This window comes from Pezoporus flaviventris, unplaced genomic scaffold (assembly GCF_033815535.1).
Source record: "Pezoporus flaviventris isolate CSIRO_AGI_PZ_B2104156 unplaced genomic scaffold, CSIRO_AGI_Pfla_v1 ptg000001l, whole genome shotgun sequence".
In the NCBI taxonomy this organism is placed as follows: Eukaryota; Metazoa; Chordata; class Aves; order Psittaciformes; family Psittacidae; genus Pezoporus; species Pezoporus flaviventris.
The window spans coordinates 55,664,970-55,691,585 of record NW_026892549.1 but is presented as its reverse complement, the minus strand read 5'-3'; the positions used below and the strand labels follow the sequence as shown (position 1 = coordinate 55,691,585).

The 26,616-nt window shown below is 44.4% G+C and overlaps 1 protein-coding gene and 1 long non-coding RNA gene across 3 annotated transcripts; both read left to right on the top strand.

Annotated features, from left to right (window-relative positions):
* Positions 1-7: 7 nt before the first annotated feature.
* CHUK (component of inhibitor of nuclear factor kappa B kinase complex) lies at positions 8-26,547 on the top strand. Of its 2 annotated transcripts, XM_061458281.1 has the most exons (21): positions 8-157; positions 242-336; positions 2,155-2,269; positions 4,526-4,595; positions 6,100-6,188; positions 6,877-6,966; positions 7,532-7,656; positions 8,840-8,947; positions 10,947-11,082; positions 11,746-11,940; positions 12,421-12,523; positions 14,711-14,834; positions 15,983-16,134; positions 17,241-17,302; positions 19,467-19,576; positions 20,468-20,517; positions 21,245-21,341; positions 22,095-22,242; positions 22,684-22,820; positions 24,184-24,283; positions 26,153-26,547. In XM_061458281.1, the coding sequence occupies exons 1-21, from the start codon at positions 8-10 to the stop codon at positions 26,177-26,179; spliced, it is 2,283 nt and encodes a 760-aa protein (XP_061314265.1). In that variant the 3' UTR covers positions 26,180-26,547. The 2 variants fall into 2 exon arrangements, with proteins under 2 accessions (XP_061314265.1, XP_061314274.1); XM_061458290.1 differs by lacking the exons at positions 17,241-17,302; positions 19,467-19,576; positions 20,468-20,517.
* On the top strand, positions 11,093-11,445 carry LOC133271871 (uncharacterized). The gene is made up of 2 exons (XR_009744287.1): positions 11,093-11,223; positions 11,270-11,445. It is a non-coding gene; the product is annotated as an uncharacterized LOC133271871 (long non-coding RNA).
* Positions 26,548-26,616: the final 69 nt, after the last annotated feature.

The following is a 26,616-nucleotide window of genomic DNA, read 5'->3' as shown; positions in this document are numbered from 1 at the left end:
AGGCGCGATGGAGCGGGGCGGAACCCCCGGCGCCGCGGAGCGGGCCCCCGGAGGGGTGGCGCTGAGGGGGCAGCCTGCGGGCGGCTGCGGGCCGTGGGAGATGCGCGACCGCTTGGGCACCGGCGGCTTCGGTAACGTCTGTCTCTACCAGCACCAGGTGGGGCGGCGCGGAGCGGGGCCGGGCAGTCCGGCGGGAAGGGCAGGGCCCGGCCGGGGCGGCTGACGGCGCTGTGTCCCGCAGGACTCGGGCGCACGGGTGGCCATCAAGTCGTGCCGGCTGGAGCTCAGCGTCAAGAACAAGGACCGCTGGTGTCATGAGATCGATATCATGAAGAAGTGAGTGCGGGCGGCGCGGACCCGGTCCCGGCCGGGGTGTGGGGACGGCCTGGGGCAGCGGGGCGAGGGGCTGCCGGGCACCGAGCGGTTCCGCGCTGGTTTACTGAGGTGACAGGCTGAGAGGGCTGGGCTGGTTCAGCCTGAACAACAGAAGGCTCCGTAAGGAGAGACCTTAGAGCAGCTCCAGTGCCTAAAGGGGCTACAGGAAACCTGGAGAGGGGCTTTGGGCTTGGAGGGGCAGGCCAAGGGGGATGGCTTTAGCCTGCTAGAGGGGAGACTGAGATGAGCTCTTAGGCAGAAGTTCTTCCCTGTGAGGGTGCTGAGGCGCTGGCACAGGGTGCCCAGAGAAGCTGTGGCTGCCCCATCCCTGGCAGTGTTCAAGGCCAGGTTGGACACAGGGGCTTGGAGCAACCTGCTCTAGTGGAAGGTGTCCCTGGCCGTGGCAGGGGTTGCGACTGGATGAGCTTTAAGGTCCCTTCCAACCCAAACCAGTCTGGGATTTATTCTGTGGCCAAGCTCTTCTGCCCAGTTGCATTAGCTGATGCCTTGGGATCTAGCACCATTCAAACTTTGTGTGCTCTTATGCTGCCTGGGCTGTTTGTCCATCCTTAATTCCTCCACAGTCACACCATGTGATGCCGTTGAGTTGATGTGGTGACATGAGAAAACCCACATGTTCCCACACTGGGTAGCATATGTGTTTTTGATCTGTCATCCTGGGATCTAGAAATTCCTTTTTTCTGTGGTTCTCTTGCACGTACAGAATGATGTGTCCTAACACTTTCTCATGAGAAACCACTCTGTGCTGCCATCGTCCCTCTCTCTCTCATGTCACTCTGAAAACCTGAGCCAGCGCTGTCCACATGTGTCCTCATGGATGTGAGTGGAACCTCTGGCCATTGGGGTCTCATACAGTTGTGCCTTCATTCTGAGAATCCCCCTCCCTTTTGAAGAGTGATCCCTGAGTATGAATTCTCTTAGTGGTGGTAGCAGGGACACTGCTCAGTTTTGTTCTGAGTTGTCCTTACCAAGGCCTGCAGTGTCACTGCTTCATAGGGCTTTACTGAGCTCCTACTCTGATGCCTTGCTGTGCACCAGTATTGGTAGAAACCATGTGCAGACAACCTGAGTTAGTAAGTCAGTTCTTGGCGATTGCTATTCTTGTTAGTGTTTCCATGACAGTTGTTTTGTGAATACAAGCACTGAGCCATGCAGTTACAGCTGCTCCTGTGGTGGCTTCCAGAGGCTCAGGCTTTGGAAGGTGGACACGGAAGTAATTTGTCTTCTCTTCCTTCTGGATGTGTCTTTTATTCCCAAAAGTAACATAAAAACATGGGAACATATAAACAGGAAACAGCTGTTTGATTTAAGTTGCAGAAATGAATCCTACCCTGTGTATGTGGGTTTCACTTGCATGGTTTTCCCTCCCTGGTACAGTTACACAAGTGTAAATGGATTCCTATGAAACCCTTGGGGCAGGGGGAAGTTGTCCCCACACGCAGAAACAGAAACACATATGCAACAAGTCTGCCAGGAATGTGCAGGAATCCAGAACTTGAGCCCTAGTCCTCATCATCACAGTCCTGTACCTTGACATTGAGACATCATTTCTGCTCATCACTGGTTGGTGTATTCCCAGGGCATGGATTTGTTGTGTTTGGATACTGGTAGGTACCAGTTGAAGAGTGTGCTTCTCAATGGGGATACATTTAGGGAGCAGAAATTCTACCTGAAACATAAACCACAGTTGTTTAACAATCTGTTTTCTCATTCTTCCAAAAGAGGAGTCAGTTTTCATCCATCTTTCCATGTGCTTAGGTTGAGCCATCCCAATGTAGTTAGAGCCTGTGAAGTTCCTGAGGAGATGAACTTTCTGGTTAATGATGTTCCTCTCCTGGCAATGGAATATTGTTCAGGGGGTGACCTCCGTAAGGTAATGTCTGCTTTGCTTTGCAATATATAGTGAAATTAATGGTGTTGATGCTCTTCTTGTAGCTGGGGTTGTCTGTGAAACCATCCGTGTTCTGTGGGGCTTTTCTTTTTAGGTACAGGTATGGAGAAGTAAACGTGAAGTGGTTTTGAAACCAGAGGACACAGAGCAATCCAAGGGCAGATGCTTTTATCCTGAAGCAGCTTGTCATTTCATGAACTGCTTTAGCATTAATACCAATTCCTGTAGCCTGGATATTTGCACCCAATTGTTTGGCTTTACTGCAGTGTGTTTTGGCATCTGATCTGGGTTTGATTGATGTGTATGCAGTACTGTGTTGATCTCAGCACAGGGGAAGGATCCTTTCAGTACTGGACTGGGGCCTCCAGGGCTTCAGAGACTATCCTGCTGACTGGAAACTGCCTTTCTGCAAAGCAGCAACATGGAAGTGTAAAGGAACCTTTTGGTGGTTCCCCAGGCAGTGGCTGCATGGCCCCATAGAGTTTATGCTCCTTTTCCATTGCAGCTGTATTCAGGGAGCAGCTGTTTGTATAGGAGTGAAGAAGCAAATCCCTGTTGATTGAGTTTGCTCAGAAATCTCCTAATTTTTCTGTTGTTTCTTTTACTGGTGTTAAATAGCACTGGCGGAAACTGAGCAGATGCTGGATGCAATAACTGCATCCCTTATTTAAAGGAAAAAAAGAAACCAAACTAACCACCATGTTCTTTTTATTTCACATCCTGCTCTTTATATCTCTTACACTTGCTTGACGCCATTTTTGTTTTGTGCAGCTATTAATTTCTCACTGCACATCTACAATCTTCCACAAAGCCTGGAAAAGCATCTGCTGCTGTCTGTGGACCATGCACATATATATGCTTGTGCCCTTTCGGGGTAGTGCTGTGGACTCTGAGCTTGATTGCTGTCTTTGGCCCTTTTCTTCTTTCTTGTTCAGTGCATCTACCCAGAACTTAAGGAGTGAGATGTTGAAGTTTGGCTTCTCACTGGTTATGCCTGCAGTGTAGGAGACGGGCAAAACCATGAGGATTGTCTCATGTGAGGGTGTCTGCAGTGCAGAAGCATACCTTGGTCATCTGTAAAAGCCTTTAGTGTGGTAAAAATCAAATCACATGTTAATTGACTTGGGGTGTATGTGGGAGATTGCTGAAGCTACTTATTTACAGGTCATGAAGGCGGTGGTTAGGATGGCGTTCCTACGCTGCTTCTATCATACCTTTCACTAGAGGAGGAAAATTCAGGGCAAGGAAGAAGGGAGATGAAGCAGCACTTTAGAGTGGAGGCAGGGTTGAGAGCTTAGGTGCTGGTCCATGCTGTGGACACTCCAGTGATGCACAGACTAATGGATAGCTTTTTAGTTTGGGATTAAGTAGGTGGGCAACCTAGAAGCCTGGTGTTACTGTGCCTTGGACCCTGCAGGGCTCAGGCAGCTTTATGTGCATGGGACTGACAATGGGTGACTGCAGAGGTGGCTGCACAGTGTTTGTCAGCTTCTTGCAGTGGGGTCTGATACCTGGGTGGCTTTTCTGTAACAGGGTACCACTTAGGTACAGTCCACTGAGGACTCTTAACAGAACCCATGTCCAGCTTGTTCAGATTAAAACAGCAATTGCTTTGGGCCAGCTGGGCTTTTTGGGAGCTGTAGATGACTGCAGTGGTCTTCTCTTCTGTGGTCTACGCTCAGCTGAAGAGTTAATTTGTTAGTTTCCCTTCTCATCCTTTTCTCAGTGTTTTGTGACCCGTGTTTGAATGCCAAGGCTTAGATGCATATCTGTTCCTTTTGCTATTTGTCACTCAGTTTATTTTCCTCACTGGAGAGTTGTCCTTCCAAGCAGCAGTCCTGATTCAGGCATTTGATGTGTTCCTAAATCTGTCAAGCCAAACTTCAGCAGATGAGGAATGAGCAGATTCCAGGAGCTTCAGCATCGCTGTTTGTAGCTGTATCACCCTGCTTGCATCACTTGCTCATTTGCTTTCTGATGGCTTTCAGCCTTTTGTGGTGTTATTCTAACAGCCCAAATCTTCTTTTCAACCCCATCTCTGCAATGAATTTTTGCTTTGTCTTGAGTTATTTTCTTTCCCTCCTCGTGCTTTTATTTCTCAGTGCTGACTACTACATTCACCTCAAGTTAGATTTGGGCTGTGCTGTTGCCTGTGTGTGTCAGCAGGGGATGGAAAATGTTCTTCTTGACTATTAACTGTTAACAATGTGGCTCTAAACATCTTTTTCTTTACTGCAGTTGCTAAACAAACCAGATAACTGCTGTGGACTTAAGGAAAGTCAGATCCTTTCTCTGCTTAGTGACATTGGTATGTAGTCTAATGCCTTTCTTTCCTGTGTTTTGGTTTTTAAAATAAACCAGTGAAGGTTTGGGCCATGGTGATCCACTTTATCCTGATGGGAGGAGGTGTTTGAACTGTTCATGGGGCATGTTGGTTGAGTATTTCTCTTACAATAATCCCTTACTGAATTTTCAGTCACAGCTGGTGAGAAATCAGCTTTACATGGTGTGCACTTGGAGTAGCCTTTGCATAGGAAAACTTGAAATACCCCCTGATAGAGATGAGAAGATATAATATTGGCCGTGGGCCTTTCATGGGACCTTTGTTTTCCACTTTCACATCTCGAAGATTGAAAATGCATTAAACAAAGCCCCTCAGACACTGAAAGTCATTTTTTGCTGTTCTGTGGCTGTGTCTTCTGGGAGATGTTGTGATAAGCTTTTATCAAGTGGCCAGTGTGGTTCCTTGGGCAAACCTGTAGTGAATTTTCCCCTTCCCACAGGCAGGATTTCTCTCCTTTCTTTTTTGTTAGAGGCTCCACAGTCCCCTCCAGGCAGCTCAAGTGTGGACTGTTGACTCAAGGCAAAGTCCTGCTCTGCCTTTTCTTGGGCATGTGCTCCCCTTCCCTTCCCTACTACTCCTGTACCCAAGCAAGGAGCAAGTTCTGGAAACCAGCCTGGCTAAAACTCAGTTATTTTATTCTTAGTAGTTTGTGGCTGGATCCGTTTCCAGATCAAGCTGATCACATGGTGCCATAAATGCATGTGCTGCCATGGAAATTGTGGCTGGGAAAGGAGAGTCTGAGAACATACATTCCTCCTGGGGGCAGCCCCCACATGGGTTGCCTTAAAGCCATCATGGAAGTTCATTTTTTAGCAGTGGGAGTGACAGAAGTGGTCAGAGAAGTGCTCCTTTCAGCACAACAGTGCTCTTCCAGCAGAGGGGAAGCCTTGAACCCACAAGTTCAGTGTTGCTAATACTGGCCAGTAAAAAAGGGAAGTTTGCTGCCAAATAGTGCTTGTATAAGTTCTAGTATTTTTAGGTCAAAAAGAAACTCCCCTTGTTTTATTTGCTTAGTTAATTTCAGTTCTTTCTTTCCTCAGCATCTTGCATAATGTGCTTCCATATATAAATAGGGCTTTGTGTTATCTTGTGTTAATTCACCAAGATCTTAGGTTAGAGGACATACAGAGCTGTTTCAGGCTGCCTGCACGTTTTGGATGCCTGCTTTGCTTATCTGCTTGCTGTGTTTCATTTTGTGACTCTACCATTGAAGAATTCAGCTGCCTTCTCTGATGTGACCTGTACTTATGCTGTGAGGCCTGAACTCTGTAGCAACCTTCATTTCTCTAGAGCACATATGGACCTATTTTGGTCCTAGTGTAAAAGTGACAAATCTTTTAAGTCAATAGTTCTTAATGGTGCTTTAAAATATATTATTGTCAACCCTGAAGTCAGGGATATTTTGGTCAGATGTAGCTTTAATCAGTGTGAGTTTTATCTTGTACTAAATCAAACCTTTGTCTTTCAGGGTCTGGTATCCAGTATTTGCATGAAAACAGAATTATACACAGAGATTTAAAGCCTGAAAATATTGTTCTTCAGGATGAAGGTGGGAAGGTGAGTTAGGTGTCTCTGTCACTGGTGTTCCCACTGTCATTTCTGGAATTTTCCAGCAGCTTTGTCTTCCCTGAGAGAGATAAAAGAGAACATGTCGTTTGTGGCACTGAACTGAGCTGAAAACTCAATTGTGCATTTACTACAAGTTTACATTGTGATGAAGCCAACAATTTTGCTTATTCTTAAATCCTTATCATTGAAAACAAGTAACTTGTTTTCATTCAAGAACCCTGCCTCCAACAGAATATGAAGGAGTTGAGGTGATAGTTTATCCCTGTGTTTGTGGCTTTGAGGGCGGCATGGAAAATCCAGCTACTTCAGGGAGTCAGCCTCATTGATTTCCTAGTGAAAATGTGTTTCTCTATTGTTACTCTTTAAACAAATACCTTTCAATTCCCAAATCAAAAGCTAAATACTCTGTTTGGCCAAGCTATAACTGATAAACTGCTTTAAATAAAGTCAAGTCTATGCTGAGATAGGTGGCCAAGGCCAGCATATGTGATGCAACAGCACGCCTTAGCATTGTGTCGCATGTTGAAGCTTCACCATGGATCTCCTCCAGATTTTCCATTCTTGCTTTCCTCTTCTTGTGTATATGGATGTCACTGCACAAATTTGGGATTGTTTGGTGGGTTGGTTTTTATTCTCTGAATTTGCTCTTCTCATGAGCTATTTGAACTGTCTACAGATTGTTCACAAAATTATAGACCTGGGGTATGCAAAGGATCTGGATCAAGGAAGTTTATGCACTTCATTTGTTGGAACGTTGCAATATTTGGTAAGATGTGTTTTTCATGCTTGTGAGTGATGTGGTATTGCCACATGCTATAGAATCACAGAGTCTGTATCAGAAGGAAGCTGCTGAAGCCTCCTATAGACTGTCACCAGCAATATGGCCCAGCCAGGCCCTGAAACCTCCAAAACCTGAGATCCTGTGCCTTCTTGTCCCAAGGGTGTTTGCTCTCCAGGGGAAGCAGTGTTTCCTCATGTTCAACCTGAACCTTCCAAGATGTCCATCAGTTGCTGTTGCCCCTCTCTGTATCTCCTGTCGCTTCCAAGATGCGTTTGGCCCCTCCATCCCTTTGTGTGCCATAGTTGGGGGCTGCTCTAAACTTGCCCCACCTTCAGCTTCCCCACAGCCAGACCCAGACCCAACAAGCCCAATGCCTCCCATCTCCTCATGGATTGGATCCACCAGGCAACCTAAGCAGGGCTGCACTGTGGTCCCTGTGCCACTCTGAAACCAAGGGCCATGCCCAGACACAGCTTCATCTCTAGAAATGCAAGAAAATAGATGACCTGAAATACACCACTTTCAAAGTGTCTTTTTATGATCTTTTTAGGCTCCAGAACTCTTTGAAAAGAAATCGTACTCTGTTACTGTTGATTACTGGAGCTTTGGAACAATGGTGTTTGAATGTATTGCTGGATTTAGACCTTTCTTGCACAATCTGCAGCCATTTACCTGGTAAGCATTTACTCTGAAAGAGGTGGTGCCAAGATGCTCCTGTGTATGATGAGGTGACAGTGTGAACCAGAGGGATAAATTCATTGTGAGGTGCTGAGGCTGGTGGTCTGCTTTAGTAGTGTCAAAGACAGTTTGAATGGCTATTTGTGTATCTTGTAGTATGTGCTTATTACATTGTGTGGTAGCCTGTGGTCACCATAATTCCTTCACAAGTGAATTTTGAATCCAAAATAGAATTATAAGCTGGTCTGTATTGGTATCAGGAAAACATATTGGGAGGGAGGGATACAGTGTGTAAGCTTGGCTTTTAAAAGGGTGATTCTGCAACAGGAAAAACCTGAAACTAGCTTTTCTGTTAGCATTGAAATAATAACAGGGAAAAAAGTATATTTGAGGTTATATGCAAGTGTTAGCTTAATAAATTGTGTGTTATCAAAGCAGTTTTAATCAGTATCATGCATTTGTTCCCTTTTTAACTGCTAAATCTAATCTTTGAATTTTATTATTTTAATAGTGCAATATTTGTTGCATTTTTTTTGCAACATCAAAAACTTGAGTTAATGTAAGTAGCACAAAATGAATGAGGTTAGAAACAGCTCTTTCCTAGCCACAAAAGAAGGAAGGGAACAATGCAGACCACATGCCTGTGGCTTCAGTTCCAGTTAGGGCTGACTGAAGCAGAGCTCCAGGTGCAGTCGAGCTCTCGGCAAAGCTCAGACTAGTGCTGCAGTGAGCGAGGGTGGGGAAACTGAGGCAGAATTGCTGGTGCTGTTTTCCCTAGTGCATCGCTTGCTGTATTTCTAACACTTCTTAGCTGCTTCACTCAGGTTGGAGTAAGGGTTTTGCCACATGTCTCTTGCAAATCTTGATTGTCTGGAGGCTGATTTTGTTTGCAGGTCTGCTCTGTGGTCAGTGAACCTGTTGACCCTCTTGTTTGATGCTGTCCAGACCTCCTTGCATAAGGAGCAGAAATGTTTCCAGAGATGGAATTAGTAGCAAGGACTGCCCTCTTCCACTCAGAGATATTCTGGGTAGATTGTTTGGAAATGTTTTCTTTGTCCTGAAGCAAGAGTTTGTGTTCTAAAGCTACAAGCCAGGGGCGCTTTTTGGTGCTGCCAATATTCAATTGAACCTTTAGAAAGGTCACATTGTCAGTATATCCACCAAGGATTTAATTTTCTAGGCATGAAAAAATCAAGAAGAAGGATCCAAAGCACATCTTTGCTTCTGAAGACATGAACGGGGAGGTTCGCTTTAGTACCCATTTACCACAGCCTCACAGCCTCTGTGGGTAAGTGTGTCCTTGTGGCCACACAGGATAATTTTTGGCTTGTCTTTTACACTGAGGGCTCCTTCTCCTACTCCAATCTCCTGGTGAGCTATAATTTGTTGTTAAGGAATATAAACCATATGATTCTCTTCTGATTACCTGGCTCTCCAATGGCACTTCACCCTGTGGCTGTTTGTGGGATCAGGACAATTCACCTTGCAGTGTGAACTTTGTGACTGCTTTCCATCTAGTATTATAAGGCCACTGAGTAACATCTAGCTGATAACTTGGTGGCATTGAGTCTCATAAACCAAGTAGTTGAGTCAACTGCTGCATGGAAGCAGAAGCTTCTAGTACTTGTGTTGGGAAAACTGGCTGCAAGCCCAGCAGAGACCACAAAGATGGTCAGAGCCTGTTAGTTGCCTCCCTGCAGTCCTGCATCGAGCTCTGGGGCCCCAGACTCAAGAGGGATATGAAGTTGTTTGAGCGAGTCCAGAGGAGGCCACGGAGATGCTGCGAGGGCTGGAGCAGCTCTGCTCTGGAACCAGGCTGAGAGAGCTGGGCTGGTTCAGCCTGGAGAAGAGAAGGCTCCTTAAGGGGAGACCTCAGAGCAGCTCCAGTGCCTAAAAACCTGGAGGTTTTAGACAAGGGGCACAGGACAAGGGGGAATGGCTTTAACCTGCCAGAACAGGGGAGGTTTTGATGAGCTCTTAGGCAGAAGCTCTTCCCTGTGAGGGTGCTGAGGCGCTGGCACAGGGTGCCCAGAGAAGCTGTGGCTGCCCCATCCCTGGCAGTGTTCAAGGCCAGGTTGGACACAGGGGCTTGGAGCAACCTGCTCTAGTGGAGGGTGTCCCTGCCTGTGGCAGGGGGTTGGAACTGGATGAGCTTTAAGGTCCCTTCCAACATTAGCCATTCCATGATACAGGGAGAGGCCCATGAAGCTGGACTGCTTCAGTCCGGAAAAGAGAAGGCAAAGGGTAGTCTGATTTTTGTCTTCTACTATGTAATGGGCATTACAGAGAAAACGGTTTTGGTCTCTTCTCAGAGGGGCAAAGCAAAAGGACCAAAGGCAACAGCACAAGTTACAAGAAGAGAAACAAAATTTGGGCACAGAAGAGGTTTCTGTCTGCCAATAATGCATCTCTGGGACAGGCCCAAGCAGTGGGGAATCTTCATCTGTGGGGCCTGCCCAGACTTGCTTGGGCACAGTCCTGAGCAGCCTGCTGTAGATATGACATTGGCCCTGCTTGGGGCTAGGGCTCAGACCAATGACCACCAGGAGGGCCTTCGACCTGAATTGGTCTATACCAAGTCAGAAGTCAGGCTCTGCTCACTTGTTATTTATGTAGCATCTGTGTCTTTAGATGTGCCCAGCATTGCAGTGCAACTCACTGGCACTGGCAGATTTCTCAGAGAAGTACTGGAGATGAGAATGATAAAAGGGAGCTTTGTGCCAGTGCTGTGGGCTAGTCCATAATGCACTGTGGGCTGTCTTCAGAGATACTCTTGACAGTTAACTTCTTGTGTAGATAAAGATGGAGGAAAACCTTCCAGGCAGCATGGGGATGGCTGTTCTGCAGACAAGGGTTTGAAAACTACTGGGTTTTATTTGTATCATAGTTTTTGGACAAAGAAGAACCAAAAACTATTTCTCCCCCTTAGCCATTTGATACATCTTAGCTGGTGTGTCAAGATACTTTTAGCTCAGTGAATGGGAATCAGAAGTGTCATGAAAGGTACATTGTGTTCCTGCTAAGGTCACCAGGACTGTTACTACAGTGGGATAGTGGGGATGCTCACACTGTGTGTGCTCTCCTCCCCTTCCAGGCTTCCCCTGCCTTCCAGATGAGCCGCTGCAGTGAACTCACTGTGCTCTACACATGTTCACATATGTTGTGCACATATGTTGTACATATATGGTCTCTAACCTAAGAATTGTAACCTTATTGCTGTTGTGAGACCCTAGTTTCCTAAGTGGACTGAGTGTTGTAGTCTCTTTCTTACATCCCTTCTGGTTTAGTTTAATTGTAGGACCGATGGAAAATTGGTTGCAGTTGATGCTGAATTGGGATCCGCAACAGAGGGGTGGAAGTTTAGATCCTGAGTCCGGTCGTCCAAAGTGTTTCCTAATAATGGATTACATACTGAATTTGAAGGTGAGTGAGGGTTGCTACTGAATTTAAAGGCCTACTGAAAGCACCTCAGAGGACAGAAGGCTTATTCAGTGGAGCAAGACTATAATCCTAGCATCATCCAGCTGCAGGATCATGAGCAATGTTTTTTTTGGTATAGTTAGTGTATATGCAGCCTGTCTAGTGACAGGTTGCATATACAAGTGACCAGTGAGTGTATATGCAGCCTGTCTAGTACCTGTCTCAAGGCGAAATACCCTAGAAATGCTAATCTCCAGCTCTACACTTGGAATGGAAGAATGACCCAGTGTTACTGCCTGTCACCTCGGAAGGGACTTGCCAAGTTGAATTAATGGTTAAATATTTGCTAATAGAAGTTTTCCTGAACTCCACTGCTGGTGCCATGACTTCCAAATAGTAGAACAGAGATTACATTCTCCTAACTCTTCCCCTTCAAGTAGTGGAGCTTTGCTAAAGTCAGTCTAGTTTCTCTGACATTAAAAGTTAGGTGTGGGCTTTGAGTTTTATTATGTGGGGCTTTACTCCTTGTCTTGATTCCTGTAGTCATTAAAAGTCAACTGATGCTTTCAGTCTAACACATTAATTGCTGCATACTCCCTCCCAGGCCTTTGTGTCCTTCCTCTTTGATAGGCAGTGACTTGTAATCAACTTGTACTCTTTTTACAGATAGTACACATCCTAAATATGACCTCTGCCAAGATCGTTTCATTTCTCTTGCATCCTGAGGAAAGCTTTCATTCCCTTCAGATTCGGATTGAGTTTGAAACTGGAATAAGTACTGGAAATCAAGAACTGCTGTTAGAGACCGGGATTTGCCTGGACCCTCGGAAACCTGCTTCCCAGTGTGTGATCGATGGCGTAGTAAGAATTGTTCTGTTTGTTTAATATCACATTCTCAGGGAATTTAAAATCTTGGGGAAGATAAATTGCTCTCATCTTCCACTGGAGTCTGTTTGCTCTGTAAGTGTAGTAATGTAAGGTCTGAAATTGTTTCCTTTATTGGGTAATGTAAGATTACCAATGACAGATTCCTATGATATATGTTCCTGTATCTAGTCTAAATATTCTCTATATATTCTATATCTGGGCTAAATAATTCCTATTTATACTCTAAGTATTATAGCATTATTATTCCTATAATTATGTGTAAATGTTTAAATACAGTAACTTGTTAGCAAAGGCTCCTATTTTTCTCTAGGTCTTCTTAAGATCCGTTTTTTAAGGCACCTGATCTTCTGAGTATCTACCCAGAATAATTAGTTCATGATGTAACTAAGACCCTCTGGGTTAGTAGGAGATATGTTTGGGATTTCTTTATGTTCTGTTTTCTTTTTCTGCCAGAGAGGCTGGGATAGCTACATGGTCTATTTGTTTGACAAAAGCAGAACTGTCTATGATGGACCCTTTGCTTCTCGGAGTCTGTCTGACTGTGTAAATTACATTGGTAAGTATGCTGGAGAACAGCTGGGAACGGAAAGTGCTGCTTCTCAGGCAATAGGAAAGTAGATTTTCGTAGAAATCTGTGTGTTATATTGAAGGGCACGATCTAATTCAAGAGAACCATTTAAGAACCATGAACAGCCTAACAGCGTTTATTCTACAGAGCTGTATCTCCCCATTTGCTACATCTAACAGTTCAGAGAATTTGTTGCTCACCCTTTGGGAACTCTTTGATAGAGCTGCTTAGAACTCACATAAGGTTTTTGCCCTTGTATAAATTTCCATGCACTGACCAGCATCTACCCCACCTCAACACCTTAACCTAAGCAATGCCCAACTTAAACAGAACCATGATGTGAATGAAGGCTTACACGCAACCTAATCTTGTAGCCTAGAGAGGGAAACTTGTTATGTCTGTGCACTGCATCCTGGAAAGAAGGTTCTGACATAGGGGCTCTGGTTTCATTTGCACAGCTTTCTGCTCTGCTAAAGCCTGTTGTCCCTTCATACCCAGTGTTGCAGTGACATCATGCTGAAAGATGGTTTGCGGAACTTGAGTGATAGCCCACATAGATGTCCTTTGGTGGTACCAAGGGTCAAGGACCTTCTTATCTTAGGGTTTAGCATCTGTGTAAGTTGTGAGGGGAAGAAAGGATATGTGCAACATGCCCAGGTACAAACAGGTTTCAGCTCCTTGCTCCTTTCTCTTGAGCTTTGGGTGTCCGTGAGCAGTTGCCCTCCTACAGCTCTCCTGGATTTATGCTTGTGTCCTACATCAGCATCCTGAGGGATACAGATTACCTTTTCCTCTCTCACTGTCTGTAATAGTTGCATTTCAGCTGTGATCCATCTCTTATATCTCTCCTAAGTGAAAGAACAGCTCCCTCATTCTATCCTGCTGATCATTCGTTCACCTTGCTCTAATAACAGAGCCAAGCTACTGTGTTTGGGCACATTACGCCAGTTGCAGGACTGCTGTCATTCTACTGACAGTTAGTGCTGGTCTTCAGAGACACTTCACAAGTTCAAAATCTCTTATACTGTCTTCCTGATAGTTCTGACCTCTAGTCATGATATGTCCATAACCCCATAGCATTGATCCTACTTCTGGTCTCACCAAGCAGAGCCAAGTGACTGAGAAACTCCAGGCTTCTCCTCCATTTTGAGTTGTTGGGAGTAGAGCCTGTCTGCTGCTGCATGGTGGGGTCTGCTCCAGTGGGTCCTTGCTGCCTAGCCCTAGCATCATCAGTATACTTTAAGACCATGCATGAAAGCTGCTTCTCTGCTTACAGCTTCCCTTACATGTCTCCTGAAATGATAGCATCTGCAGGACCTAATATACCCCTATGAAAGTGTACAAGCTGTATGAAGGACCTTGTGCACCTATATGAAAGAGAAAAGAATGTCAAGGGACAGGAGACATTACTAGGTTACTGCATGTAAAGGCAATGCATTGTGACATACTGTTAAGTAGCTTAATTTTCTTTGGCCTGGCTCTGCATTTGTGCTAGTTTTCCGTATCTCCTTTTACTCTCGTTCAGGTTTATCCTGATTGGCTTTTTCTGTGTTCTGGGCTACTTTATCCTGGTGAATTTCATTGTGTGGCATCATTGTGCTGAATCTCTTGGAGCAAAGGCTTTTTACAACATGTTTATTGACATCTCAAAGTACTGACAGTTCCCCGTCTCTGTAGGGGAGCACACAGAAGTCCTGTGTCTTTTCCCCTTAAACATCTACATTGGGAGTCTGGGAAGGAGCATCAAAAGATTTAAAGATGTTTTCAGATGAAACACACATCAGTATATAGTGACCAATTTCAGCTGATTAAATGGAGCAATTAAATCTGCTCTGCTAACTTGGGCTAGTGCTTTAGATAAGAGTTTCTAGATAAAACCACCCCTGGGTCCTGCTGTGTGCCGTGGTTCATGCAGTATGTCTGCTGGTGCCAACAGACCAACATGCTCGAGGGGATCAGTGCTCCTGCACCTGTGACTTCAAACATGAGTAGTTGCCTGGCTGGCAGGAGGCTGTCAAATAACTGGAAAAGCTGTAATGTGTAACGCTTACTCACACTTGAGCAGGTCTTGCATGGCTTGATCCCTTAGTTTAGGCACTTGAAGCACTGGGAATGTTATAAGCACTGAAGTACTTCTCTGGAGTTGTCCTTTCATTGTGTTTTTCTTGCATTCAGTACAGGACAGTAAAATCCAATTACCAGTTTCTCAGCTGCGCAAGGTATGGGCAGAAGCGGTTCACTATGTGATTGGGCTGAAGGAAGATTATAGCAGGCTCTTCCAGGGCCAGAGAGCTGCCATGTAAGTTGTTACTCCTCATTCAGAAGATCCCTTATTATGCCAATACAGAGACTCTTTGCATGGAAATGTACATCTCAGGATGTTTTGGTTACCCAGAGTTTTACAGCCCTTTGCTATTCTATACTTTTAAGTCATAAAACATATTTGGGGGAGCTTATTCCACTCTAGAAATAGTATTGCATAGTGCCTGACATGTATAACTGGAAATAACCTTGAATATAGTCACAGCCTCACAGAATGGCTGAGGTTGGCAGGGACCTCTGGAGGTCATCCCAGTCCAACTCCCCCTGCTGAAGCAGGGTCACCTACAGCTGGTTGCCCAGGACCAGGCTCTTAAATATCTCCAAGGATGGAAACTCCACCACCTCTCTGGGCAACCTGTGCCAGTGCTCAGTCACCCTCGCAGTAAAAAAAAGTTTCCTGATGTTAATAGAGAATTTACTGTGTCAGTTTTTTGCCCGTTGCCTTTGGTCTTGTCACTGGGCACCCCTGACAGGAGCCTGTCTCTGTTCTGTATGTACCCTCACCATAGGTATTTATACATTTTGATCCCTGCTCAGCCTTCTTTCCTCCAGGCTGAACAGTCCCAGCTCCCTCAGCCTTTTCTCATAGGTGACGTGTTCCAGTCCCTTTGTAACATTCACTGGCCTTCCTCCAGTATGCCTGTGTCTCTGGGGAGCCCAGAACTGGACCTAGGTATGGCCCCACCAGTGCTGAAATAGAAGGCAAGGATCAGCTCCCTGAGCCTGCTGGCAACACTCCTCCTAATGCAGCCCTCTGTGGTTGTTTCACAAGTGAGAGAATGAGTGAAACTTGAGTTTTGTCCTGTGATTGAATCACAGAATGGGCAGTGTCGTTTATCTCAAGTGATAAAAAAGGTGCCAGCAGTCACCAGGGGCAATATGCACTACAGGACCCTCTAAATGCTAAGAAATACTTTACACTGCAAGGGCTAATCAACTGACCTTGACAAAAGTAGTGGGAAAAGAGGAAGGACCTTCTCTTTTGCTTGCTGAAGGTCTGCACTGCCTGAGAGTCCCTGTTCCAAGGATATTCCAAAATGTTTTGCTACCTGTGCCTCTTCTTCAGGTAATTTAAGTCCAGATATGCTTCTAAAACTAGTGTGCTGTTCTTGTTTCCTTTGTTAGGCTCAGTCTTCTTCGGTACAATGCTAACCTAATCAAAATGAAAAACAATATGGTGTCAGCATCCCAGCAACTGAAAGCCAAACTGGAATTCTTTCATCAAAGCATTCGCCTTGACCTGGAGAGATACAGTGACCAGATGGCTTATGGCATATGTATGTGTTGTGTAATGCTTGTTTGAGTGTCTTGTCTGATGCTGTAAAGGCTCAGGCTGGGTAAGAAGGACTGTGGATAAGAACTGGCTTAAAAGACAATGCAGGAATTGCCATTGTGTTCCTCAATATCTTTATGGGTTTGTTTTAGCTGGGGCAGATACAGGAGAAGAGTTTGGCAGAAGCAAAGGCAGGAGGATAAAAACCACAGTGTTTATGGAGACCTTCAGTGACAGTGAAACCAGTGGTCAGCTGTTGCCTACTGAGAACACCAAGCTAAGAAAATGAGAGTATTAATAGTAGTGGTGATGTAGATGTTTGCTATTTATTCATCCAGAGACTGACTCATTTGGAATTGTCACTGGGCATAAAGTGGAGGGCAGAGTTGCTGCACTGGATGTACAGTGGAAGGGTGACTGACAACCCATGGCAGAACAAATGGGCATGGCAACTGTGGAAACCCTGTTTTGAGCAATGCTGAAAGAGTCATCTTGAGGTAGCATGAGTCAGGGTGAGAGATGAGGTGAAAAAGCGCCAGCTGCAGTTTTAATGTCAGAGACATCTGGATCTTGCATCCTCTCCTTTCAGAGGAGAATAGTAAGATTTATGCAGAGTTTGGATATATGGCTAAAAACTGAAGCCTGAATTAAAAATTATGACTGGGGTGAAGGCTGATGATGGAAAATGGAAAGATACTGTGAACTGGTGTTTAATCAGAAGTGGCAGTTGTTTAGCCTAATGGTGGAATTTAAATACTCATTTTAGGCTGGGGATTACAAACAGTGAAATTTGAGCAACCTGCTCTAGTGGAAGGTGTCCCTGCCCATGGCAGGAGGTTGGAACCGGGTGAGCTTTAAGGACTCTTCCAACCCAAACCAGTCTGGGATTCTGCGATTCTATAAATCCTATCATAGGTCTTGTCATGTGAGTTAAGGTTGAGCCTCGAGTTGTTAAGCTGCAGCTTTGCTGTCTCTGTGATTTCTGGGTCATGACTCCTACTTGGAGTGCCATGCTCTGTGTTCAAATTAAATTGATGTATGTAAAGTTCAGGTTATGCGTTATTTTTGCATCTATATCTTTTTGTAAATTAACAAGTCTTTTCTCTTAAGCTTCAGAGAAGATGCTCAAAGCCTGGAAGGAGATGGAAGAGAAGGCCTCTCAGTGTGCACAGGTAGGGGACATTAAAGAAGCTTCATTATCTTTCTGCAAAGGAGGTCATGACAGGAACTTAAAGGGTCATATGTGCCACTGCTCTGTCCCTTCAGTGTTTCATATCCTGCCTGCTGTGGGAATGTAAATATCATTGCAGGTACATTAAAAAAGATGCATTAAAAAATTCAGGTTGATTGAATCAAGTGATTTGAACAAAACCAACACAAATGTCACTAGTCTCAGTTGTCTATATAGGAAAGTAAGCTATGGACACGTTATTTATGGCCCAGGAGAAGTGGTGGTGCTATAGACAAGAGTCTTCCTGGTTGGATTGATTGCACACAACAATTTCCATTTCTAAAGCTGAAAATCATACCAGACACTCTGCAGTTACTTCAAAATTGCAGTACTTCATTTAGGAGTAGACAGAGTAAATTTCTAGTATTCTGCAAGTAAATACAGTTTTTAGTAAGAGTCATCCTTAAGGCATTCAAAGCAAAGCCAGAAGCAGTTGTTACTCTGAGTACTCCTAATACTTAACAGATGTTTCTACTTGTGGTTTACGGACAGTTGAGCTGAGAACAGCTTTCTCTTTCTCAGAGAGTAAGTTCTGTGAGAAATTGAAAATCTATCTGCTGCTTAGAATTCTGTTCTCTGGCTTCAGGGAATAAGCATTTTGATTTTACCTCCACTGGAAATGATGAGGAGACAGAGGCCTTTTTGACAGAATAATTCTGCCTCCAGTTCTGTCCAGACCTCTACAGAGAAGGAGTAAGCTTTCAGCTGTGAAAACTAGAGACAGGATGATTGTAGTTCATTGTCAAAAGCTGTGTCTCCTCCTCTTCTACTGGATGCATTGAATAAAGCTTCAGAGAGGGGAGCATTCAGAAGGAATGCAAGGAAAAGCCAGCACATTTGTAATGTATTTCTCAGAGTAAAGGTCTATAAAACATCTCCATAAGTACTTACTCTCTTCTTCATGCTCTGTGATAGTAGGTAGCTGCAGGAGTGCCAAGAACGTTGCATGTTCTGCTGACCAGGACTGGCACATGATTTGCTGGGCTGATGTCTTCCATTTTTGCTCTTCCCTGCAAGGTGTTCCTGTATTGGCTCTCATAGTAATACAGAGCACGGTGAATAATGCATAAACAACCCAGACACCATTAGAAACACAAACAATAAATTACATTGCCTGTTTTTTCTCCCCTGTGAAGGATTTGACAGGGTAGTTCAGGTCCTGTCTCTAAGTCAAAAGGTTTTTGGAGCCTTGATTCTACTTAGTCGTTTGGAGATAGAGGAATTGGGATTCCCACCTGAATTCACCTCTGTTCAGCTCTTAAAATTTTGGGATCTTGTTGTTCCCTGTAGGAAAGCAAGGAAGATAAAAGGGAGGCTGGTTCTAATAGCATAACTCAAAGCTGGCACTGGCTGTTTCCATCAAACCAGGAACCTCAACAAATATTTCCTTAGCAAACCATCAGAATTATGTTCTGTCTTCAAGTTGTGCAGTCCCCATGTGTAGTTGCACCACATCCAGTTATCAGGAGTGAAAAATGGTTTCCTCAGTAATATGCAGTCGTGTGTCAGTCTGTCTAGTGGGCAGCTTAACTTCTGTGAAGCCAAGAGACAGCTATGCTAGGTAGTGAGTCATAGTGCTCCAGATAAAAACATTCCTTTTGATAGCAGAGTTTACTTCACATTCCGATTCTCCTTTCTTGTTTCTTCTTGGCTTATTCTTTACCTGCAAGACCTACAGCAAGGGATGTTCTGGAAAATGTTCAATTTTCAGGTCCCAGGTCAGAAAGGAAAAGCTAAAATACCTCAAAAAACTTTCTCAGGAAGGCAGATCAATGCCCACAATTCATGGCACCACTGTCCACACTGTAAGAGTAGGAGAAAACATTCTTCACTGCTGGAACGTAAGTAAAGCCAGAGAGTGTATGTTCAGTGTGCATCTTGGAGAGAAACAGCTGATGAGAAAAATCTGTTTCTCCATATAGTTTGGTTATCAGAGATTTGCCATCTAGGTGATAGCATAGCACTGAGAACAGTAACCTCAATTGTTGTAGCAGCAGTTACGTCAAAGAACTCTTTTCTCCTAGCATGGAGATAGCTGGGGAGCTTTTATCTACTCTATTACTCTCTTCCTTCAGTTTGATAATGTCCCTAAATTTTGCCATTAGGCTGAAGATATTGGATATCTGGATGAACAGATTATGGCTCTGCACACAGAGATTGTAGAACTTCAGAAGAGTCCATATGCGAGGCGCCAAGGAGAGGTCATGGAGAGCTTGTAAGTCCTTTGCTTTGTACTTTCACTGCCCATAGATAGATTTTGTGTATTTCGGTGTCAGAGGTTTTTTTTTCTCTGGAACCACCAGAGAGGCTGGTGGTACCATCACTGCTTTTGGAAACCACTCTGCAAGTACAAAGTAGTTTGCAATCAGTTTTAAGATCATTTTACTGGTAAAAGGGAAGATCCTACCACATGCGGTTTTACGCTCCTCCTTCCTCTGGAAGTTCTAACATCACTTGGCAGCATTATAAGACAAGGTAGAACGCTGCTCTGTCCAAAAGATAGCTGTATAAGGAAGCTTGAGGTGCAGTCACAGGAGAAGACTCATCTAACTTACCTAACTGACCCTGCAGCCACACAATGACTAGGCCTGGGAAAACATGGAAAACACAGCTGGGGAAGACAGGACACTTCTCTGTCACTGATTGTGAAGTTTCATCTTAGAAGAGGGTGGGCCTAAGATACATATTTTAGTCTCCACTGAAAAATGCAGAGGAATTTTTTTTGCATTTGAGAAGAGTGAATTTTGTAGCATTGAGTGATAAAACTGAGGTTGTTGGGAAACCCTGTTAAATACATTTAGTGTGTTTTCCAACAAGGATAATGAACAACTCATGAATGCTTGAATATTTGGAAACTTGACTTTATATATCTTTAAGTATTAAAATATGAAAGAGCTAAGTGGTATTTGGGCTGTTGCTGAGAGCAACAAGTGGCAATTATAAAAGATGGGGATCAGATAGCCGCTGAGATTGAACAGCCACTTAATCTGCTGTTACTGAGAGCTCTTCTGAATGACATTCAGTAAGGTATAACTTCATTGCAAGGCTTTTTTCCCAAGTCACCTGCTTGTTGATACATATATGAATCCTTTTCTTCTTTTTCAAGGGAACAGAGAGCCATAGACCTTTACAAGCAATTAAAAACAAGACCTCCAGGTATGGAAAGAGATGGTTGAAAGATTGTTTTGTGCTTACACCCCATGACTAATTTTACTGAACTGAAACCCAGAAAATGCTGTTTAGGAGAAGGCTAGAAGCCAAATGACTGTATTAAAGAGATTGAAGGGCATATACCTTATGATGATTTCTGCTTTGTGCAGAGCTTAGAGCTCTCGCAAATTCTGTAGTCTTGTTCCTCAGCCATTGGTTTTTCTTCTGGTTTTCAGTGTTGGAGCATCTGCCCTGAACATGTTTCTGCCTTTTGCATTCTCTACTGTTTTTCCTGCCTGCAGTACTCCCCCCAGATATGGGAAGAGCTGTTGTTCCTCTGTCATCACTCCAACGCAAGGGCAGTCTCTTTTCGCCCTCTCCTCTCTCTTATACTGGAGGGAGTCCTGTGTTTGGGGATTATTATGTTCTTAACATAGTAACTGGTGAGCAGAAAGATCTAGTTATTTGTGTATTTGGCAGTCCTCATTGAAGCCAGTATCTGAACAGCAAGAGTGGCTGGAATTGTGTGCATCACTGTGGAGAAACATTAAGGAAAAGCTGTGCCTAATGGGAGACTGTGACAGATTTTAAGATATTTAAGTGTTTCATTGTGTGTTGGTTTGTTTGGCTGCACTCATTAAATCACATCTTTCCTAGACTCTGGGCATTTGTGCCCAGAGTGACTCCTCGTGGAAGAGCATTTTACTAACGTGGTGATTGATGGCCCTTCCAGATCATGCTTACAGCGACAGCACAGACATGGTGAAGATCATTGTGCAGACAGTACAGAGCCAAGACCGAGTTCTCAAGGAGCTCTTCGGCCATCTCAGGTACTTTATGCAGCAAAGAACTCAAACAAATGCAACTTGGAAAGCAGGAAAGGAGAGGGAAAACCGTGGAGATTGATATGCAGGTGTACGTTTTCCATTGCAATATTAAATCTGCTGCTTTGTGTCTGTGTTGAATTGTAGCTAACCTGTATAACTAATAGGGAAGGGGAGGAGAATGCAATGCTTGTACTGTTAGCATCCAAGAGTTTACTTTAAAATGAGACAGATTCTGACAGTGTTTGGGTTGGGATTACAGTCTTAAAGGGAAAAAAGAACTTGTGTAACAGCTGAAAAGATACCACAGTGAGTTTTTCATTAATTCCTCAAGTAGCACAGAAAAAATGTCATTATACAGATATCAGTAGTCAGCAAAGCATCATTTAGGTGTGGCTTAGTAGGTCCCATAAAGAAAGTTGTTAGCTATGGTGTGGTCAGCCCATAGAGACCAATATAGGCCAGAGAAGATGAGTAAAGTCACATGGTTGAGTTGCTGTGCTCTCCATTATCATCAGGATCAATTGCATTTCGAATAAGAAGAGCTTGTATTGTAGGTAGCGTTTTCTGCCTCCTTTTTTGAGTTTTGGCTTGGAGAAGTCCAGGGCTCCTTCCAGTCTTGCAGGTTTTGTACCTGCAGCTGTCACAGATGTGTTCTCACTGAATTCTTCTTGGATCCCAAGGGTGAGGCTTTTGGTTTTGCCAGAACGTATTGCCACACAAGCTGAAACGTGACTTTATGTTTGCTTTCTATTACAGCAAGCTCTTGGGCTGTAAGCAGAAGATCATTGACTTGCTTCCAAAGATTGAAGTGGCTCTAAATAACATCAAGGAAGCTGACAACTCAGTGATGCAGATGCAGGGCAAAAGACAAAGGGAGATCTGGCATTTGCTGAAAATTGCTTGTGTAAGTAGCTTTTGGACCGTTTGTGCTGCAAACCAGGTGCTTTCCTGGTTAGCCTAAGTTGTTTTAAGACTACACAGATTTTCCTGAACTGATTATAGTGACAGTGCAGCTGAAGCTGATTTCTACATGCTCACATTTAAGGTCAGCATGGGAAACCTCTGTCTTTTCCCTGTCAGGATTACTGGGGCTGTGCAAGGCTTGCAGTTTAGGACATGGCACCACTTCCTAATTCTTCAGCATAGAAGACATGTCATGTACAACATTGCACAATGTCACATCGATTACATTTGTACCAGAACTCTGGAGGCTTGTACCAGCTGACTTGCCAGTCACAGACATGGCCTAATTTGTGTGCATATGTTACAAACAGTGTGTAGAGAATAAGCCTGTCTAACTAAGACCTCCCTGGTCCATAACACTGATGAATTTCTCTTTTTCCAGACTCAGAGCTCTTCTCGATCACTGGTAAGCTCCAGCCTTGAAGGGACAACCTCAACAGCAGTAGCCCCATGGCTCCCACAGGGCTCCTCAGGGAATGTACTTCATCCTCTGTCCTCTTTGGCAACTCCTGAAGATGGGTAAGAGCTGTTGGGAAAGGAGGGCATTGCAGAGAGCTCAGTGTAGCCATTTTGTATGCATACACTGAAATCCTGTCCTCTGCCACTGGAGCCTCCAGTGCTGAGGGGGCATGTCCTCACCACATCCATGTGGGTTTGGGATGTGCTGGGCAGGGGAAGTTTTGGCATACCAGGCTGTCTCTGAAGGCAATATTGTTCAGCTCCTGGCTGGAGTTTTAGAGCTTAATCTCTGGACATACCACAGCAAAAGGCAGCAATGAGATTTTGAGCTGAAATGCGGTATCATTTCGTGCCCAGATTCTGGTGCAAATCCCAGATAAATCATACCATAGTTAGTACTTCTTACAGCTTTGGTGATTTTAAAAAGTCTTAATTCAAAAGGAGGACTTTAGTTGGGGTCAATACAAAGCAATCCATCTGGTTCAATACCTGGGACTTTATTTATCCTTCCAAAAAATGTGTCAGTAGCTCAGTTGTGCTCTAAACCGATCAGGAATTAGGTTGAACGCTTTATTCAGAAACCTGTGCTCTCTGGTCCTGAACAAGTTCCACATACTGCTGTCAGCTAAAGCACTGTGTTAGTCATTTCTTGTACGTCATGTCATTCTGCCTTGGGGTTGGATTTGGTAATTATGGGTCCTTTCTCTCAGCCGGTCATAGCTAAGTAAGAGTTGTCAGGAGCTGAGAGGTTTTTCCTTCTATTATGTCAACTGGAAGTAAAGTGCCCCTCGTGGTGCTCAGCCCTCGATCTGCAGCAGTGCTGGTTGAACATCAGCACCAAACTTGTTTTTGGGGGCAATACCTGGATTCTACAGATACACACCTTCCAGGCAGGCTTTTGCTGGAAGTCAGTTGTTTTTTCTGAAACCCTGAGCAACCTTTCTCCTTCCTCTTTTCTGTCTGCTGCTGTGGGGTGATTTCCACCTCTGGGTAATGTGGTGCTTTCCTGAGCCTTTGGATCTCGTCAGATCTCCTCCTCAAGCCATGACTTCACTGTATGAGGCACTGTACAAAGAGTAAAGAAATGTAAACCTTATGGAGAGTGGGCAGTGATTTTAGGCCCCTTGTATTCAGCTCAGCTCCATGGTTTTGTTAAGGCAGAGTCTGTGTGGTTTGTGCAGTTCCTCTGTAGGGAAGGAGTGCAAATCCACACTTCCAGGGTGGGGATCTGCAAGATGCCACCTCAAGGCACGTTTTTCTGCTCTACAGGGTAGCTCCTAGAGTTGCAGAGAACTCCTGCAAATCAGGTTTTGGGGTTGTTTGGGTTTTGTTCATTTGTTTTGGTTTTTTTATCCCCCATAGTGCTGAGCCTTCTGATGTTGGTGTTTCTTTGTGTTTTAAATCTGTAATGCCTTCCCTGCAGGGAAAATTTTGTCCATGTCATAGAAGAGAATCTGAATTACCTTGAACTCTTTAGCAGTATTTTGGAGGAGGTGAGACAGGAGCAGAACAACAGTGTGATGGTAAGTCTGTTGATGTATCTGAGGACCTTGTTTTTAAGTGCCACAGCAGGGTCCTCTGGGGCTGTGGAGAACTCCTTAAATAGGGTAATTTGTGATGATGTGAATTGCTGTGGCTGTCATCCCTTCTGGATTCCACTAACATTAAAAGGTAGCCCTTGGTGCTAGTATCAGTGGTCTGCATGGAAGTGGGCTGTTCTGTGGGCTGGGCGAGCTTGCTCTGAATACTGGTTGCATTCTCAACTGGAGAGTCCTGGTTTGTGTCCTGCACTACCATGGGCAGGGTTCTCCATTTCCAGAGCCCTTTCCTGATCATTAACTGAAGTTGTCCTCATGGCAGAAGTGAGGCTTTAGAGAGTCTTAAGAAGGCTCTTTGCACAAACTGATATTTGAAGTAGCAAGAAATAACAAAAGTAAATAGTGATCACCCAGAGACTTTAATGCCATCTGAAACTCTGTTCCTGAACTGCTAATTGAAGCCAGTAAGTTTGTGCACAGAGGACCCTGGTTACCAGAGGAATAAAGAGCACCACAGGATATTGGTCTTTTAGAAGGGGCTCTCAGCTGATTTTGGAGGCTGTATCATACAAGCCACCTGTATGAATATAGTGAGGAAAGGACAATTAGGCCTATAGATAGACCTGTTTATGACAGAGAAAAGTCCATACAGATTCTGTTAGCATGAGGTTATCTAACAAATTTACTGCCGTTGTATAAAGAAGTCAAAGATCCAGTGCTGTGCTGTAACTTAGATTTTCAAGAACCTTCTTAAAGCTTGAAGTTGAAGGTGTTTACCAGTTGTAACTGCTGAAATAAAAGGAACAGAGGGTTGAGGTAATGGAGGTGGTTGATGAAACGGAGCTCTTACAATTCATAAACATTTTAATGTACTAATGCTTATGAATAATTGTAAACGGTGAACTGAGAGTTTACTGGAGCTACCGAGTTATTTGGGATTGTGAAATGAAAGCGTATTAGTGGGAGCTGCAGATGACGCTGAGATAACAAGGGGTTGAGCAATATGAGTGAGAAAATGAAATTAGCTACCAGTTAAGGCAAAGTAATTATGTTAGTGTGGAAGACAGCCTTAATTATGCATACTTTGGTCTTACCCATTGGTTTATCAGTGTTTATTTGTCTTTGTTCCATCCTGACAGGGTTGGTATCAGTTGTGGAACACACTATTCTCTCCTGTCTTGTCTCCTTGCTGTGGCTGGAGATGAGGGAGAAGCTGTTTGACTAGCTTCCATTAATCATCCATGTCTCTGTCATCTCCCTTATGCCAATGTGCAGTGTCTGTCCCTGGCATGTTTTAGCCCAGAAAGATTATTCATTGCTATGGAATCACACTCTGCAGATCAGCACGTTTTGTTATATTTGGGGTTTATCAATCTTTTCTTGCATCAAGGGACAGAAGTTAGGCAGCAGGAAAGCATCAGACAGTGGGTTTTGTCCTCTTCATTTGGGGGGAAAAGTAGGTTAAAATAGTAATTATAAGAACTTTTTATCTCTTCTTGTCTACATTTGAATTCAATTTCTTTATATTTATGTTCTTGTTCTACCAGTGTGTCCTGTGGTGCACTGGGAACCCCAGTGGTAGGTTTTGTGCAGGCACAAAGTATGATTTCCAAAGGGAGTGCAGTCTGTGACATGCCTGAGCACTGCAATTAAGTATGTGTGTGTGGGGAGGGGGCTTTGTGCTGGGAGCAAGCCGAGTTGTGAAATGGTGAGAGTACTTTTCAGCTGTTAGATCAGTGTGATCCCTTGGGACAGCAGAGGTGCTGGGTAGTGAGTGTCCTTTGGTCACCGCCTTGGAAATACACATTCAGTACCAGTTTTCCTGTGTTTCAGTTGTTTCCTTGCTTTTTTCAGAGTTTTGATTGGAGCTGGCTCAAATAGTCCAAGGAGCTGACGTGCTGCTGTCTGCAAAGTGCCTGCGTGCTGAGAGGTGGCTTGGCATTGATGTGACTGCCCCATCAACCACCTTGTGTTTTGTAACCCTTCCTGGAGTCGGTTCCAAAGGCGTGGTGCTCAGGAGCAGATCCACCACCAGCAATAACAACCAGGGTTTTCCATGCTGCTGCCTTGTTGGGTTCTTGACTCAACCACTACCTGTTGGAGACATACCTGCAGTGCTGGCTACCTTCATCTGCGATGGGCTGGAGTGGGGACACCGGTGCTGGGGGCTTGTCCCACAGAGCTTATCCCTAGAGACAGAAGGAAAGGAGGAGAGGGAATGATGGCAGCTGCCTCAGGACTGGGATGCTGCTTCCCCTCTCCCCCGCGCGCTTCTCACGTGTGTAATATGAATGTATAGATTATATATATATATATAT

What these genes read in the sequence shown, in the direction of transcription:
- CHUK (XM_061458281.1), top strand. Translation starts at nt 8, where the DNA reads ATGGAGCGGGGCGGAACCCCCGGCGCCGCGGAGCGGGCCCCCGGAGGG. An exon ending in TTGGAACGTTGCAATATTTG is followed by an intron (nt 6,967 to 7,531) that starts GTAAGATGTGTT and finishes TGATCTTTTTAG; the next exon opens with GCTCCAGAACTCTTTGAAAA. An exon ending in GGAGAGGTCATGGAGAGCTT is followed by an intron (nt 19,577 to 20,467) that starts GTAAGTCCTTTG and finishes TTCTTTTTCAAG; the next exon opens with GGAACAGAGAGCCATAGACC.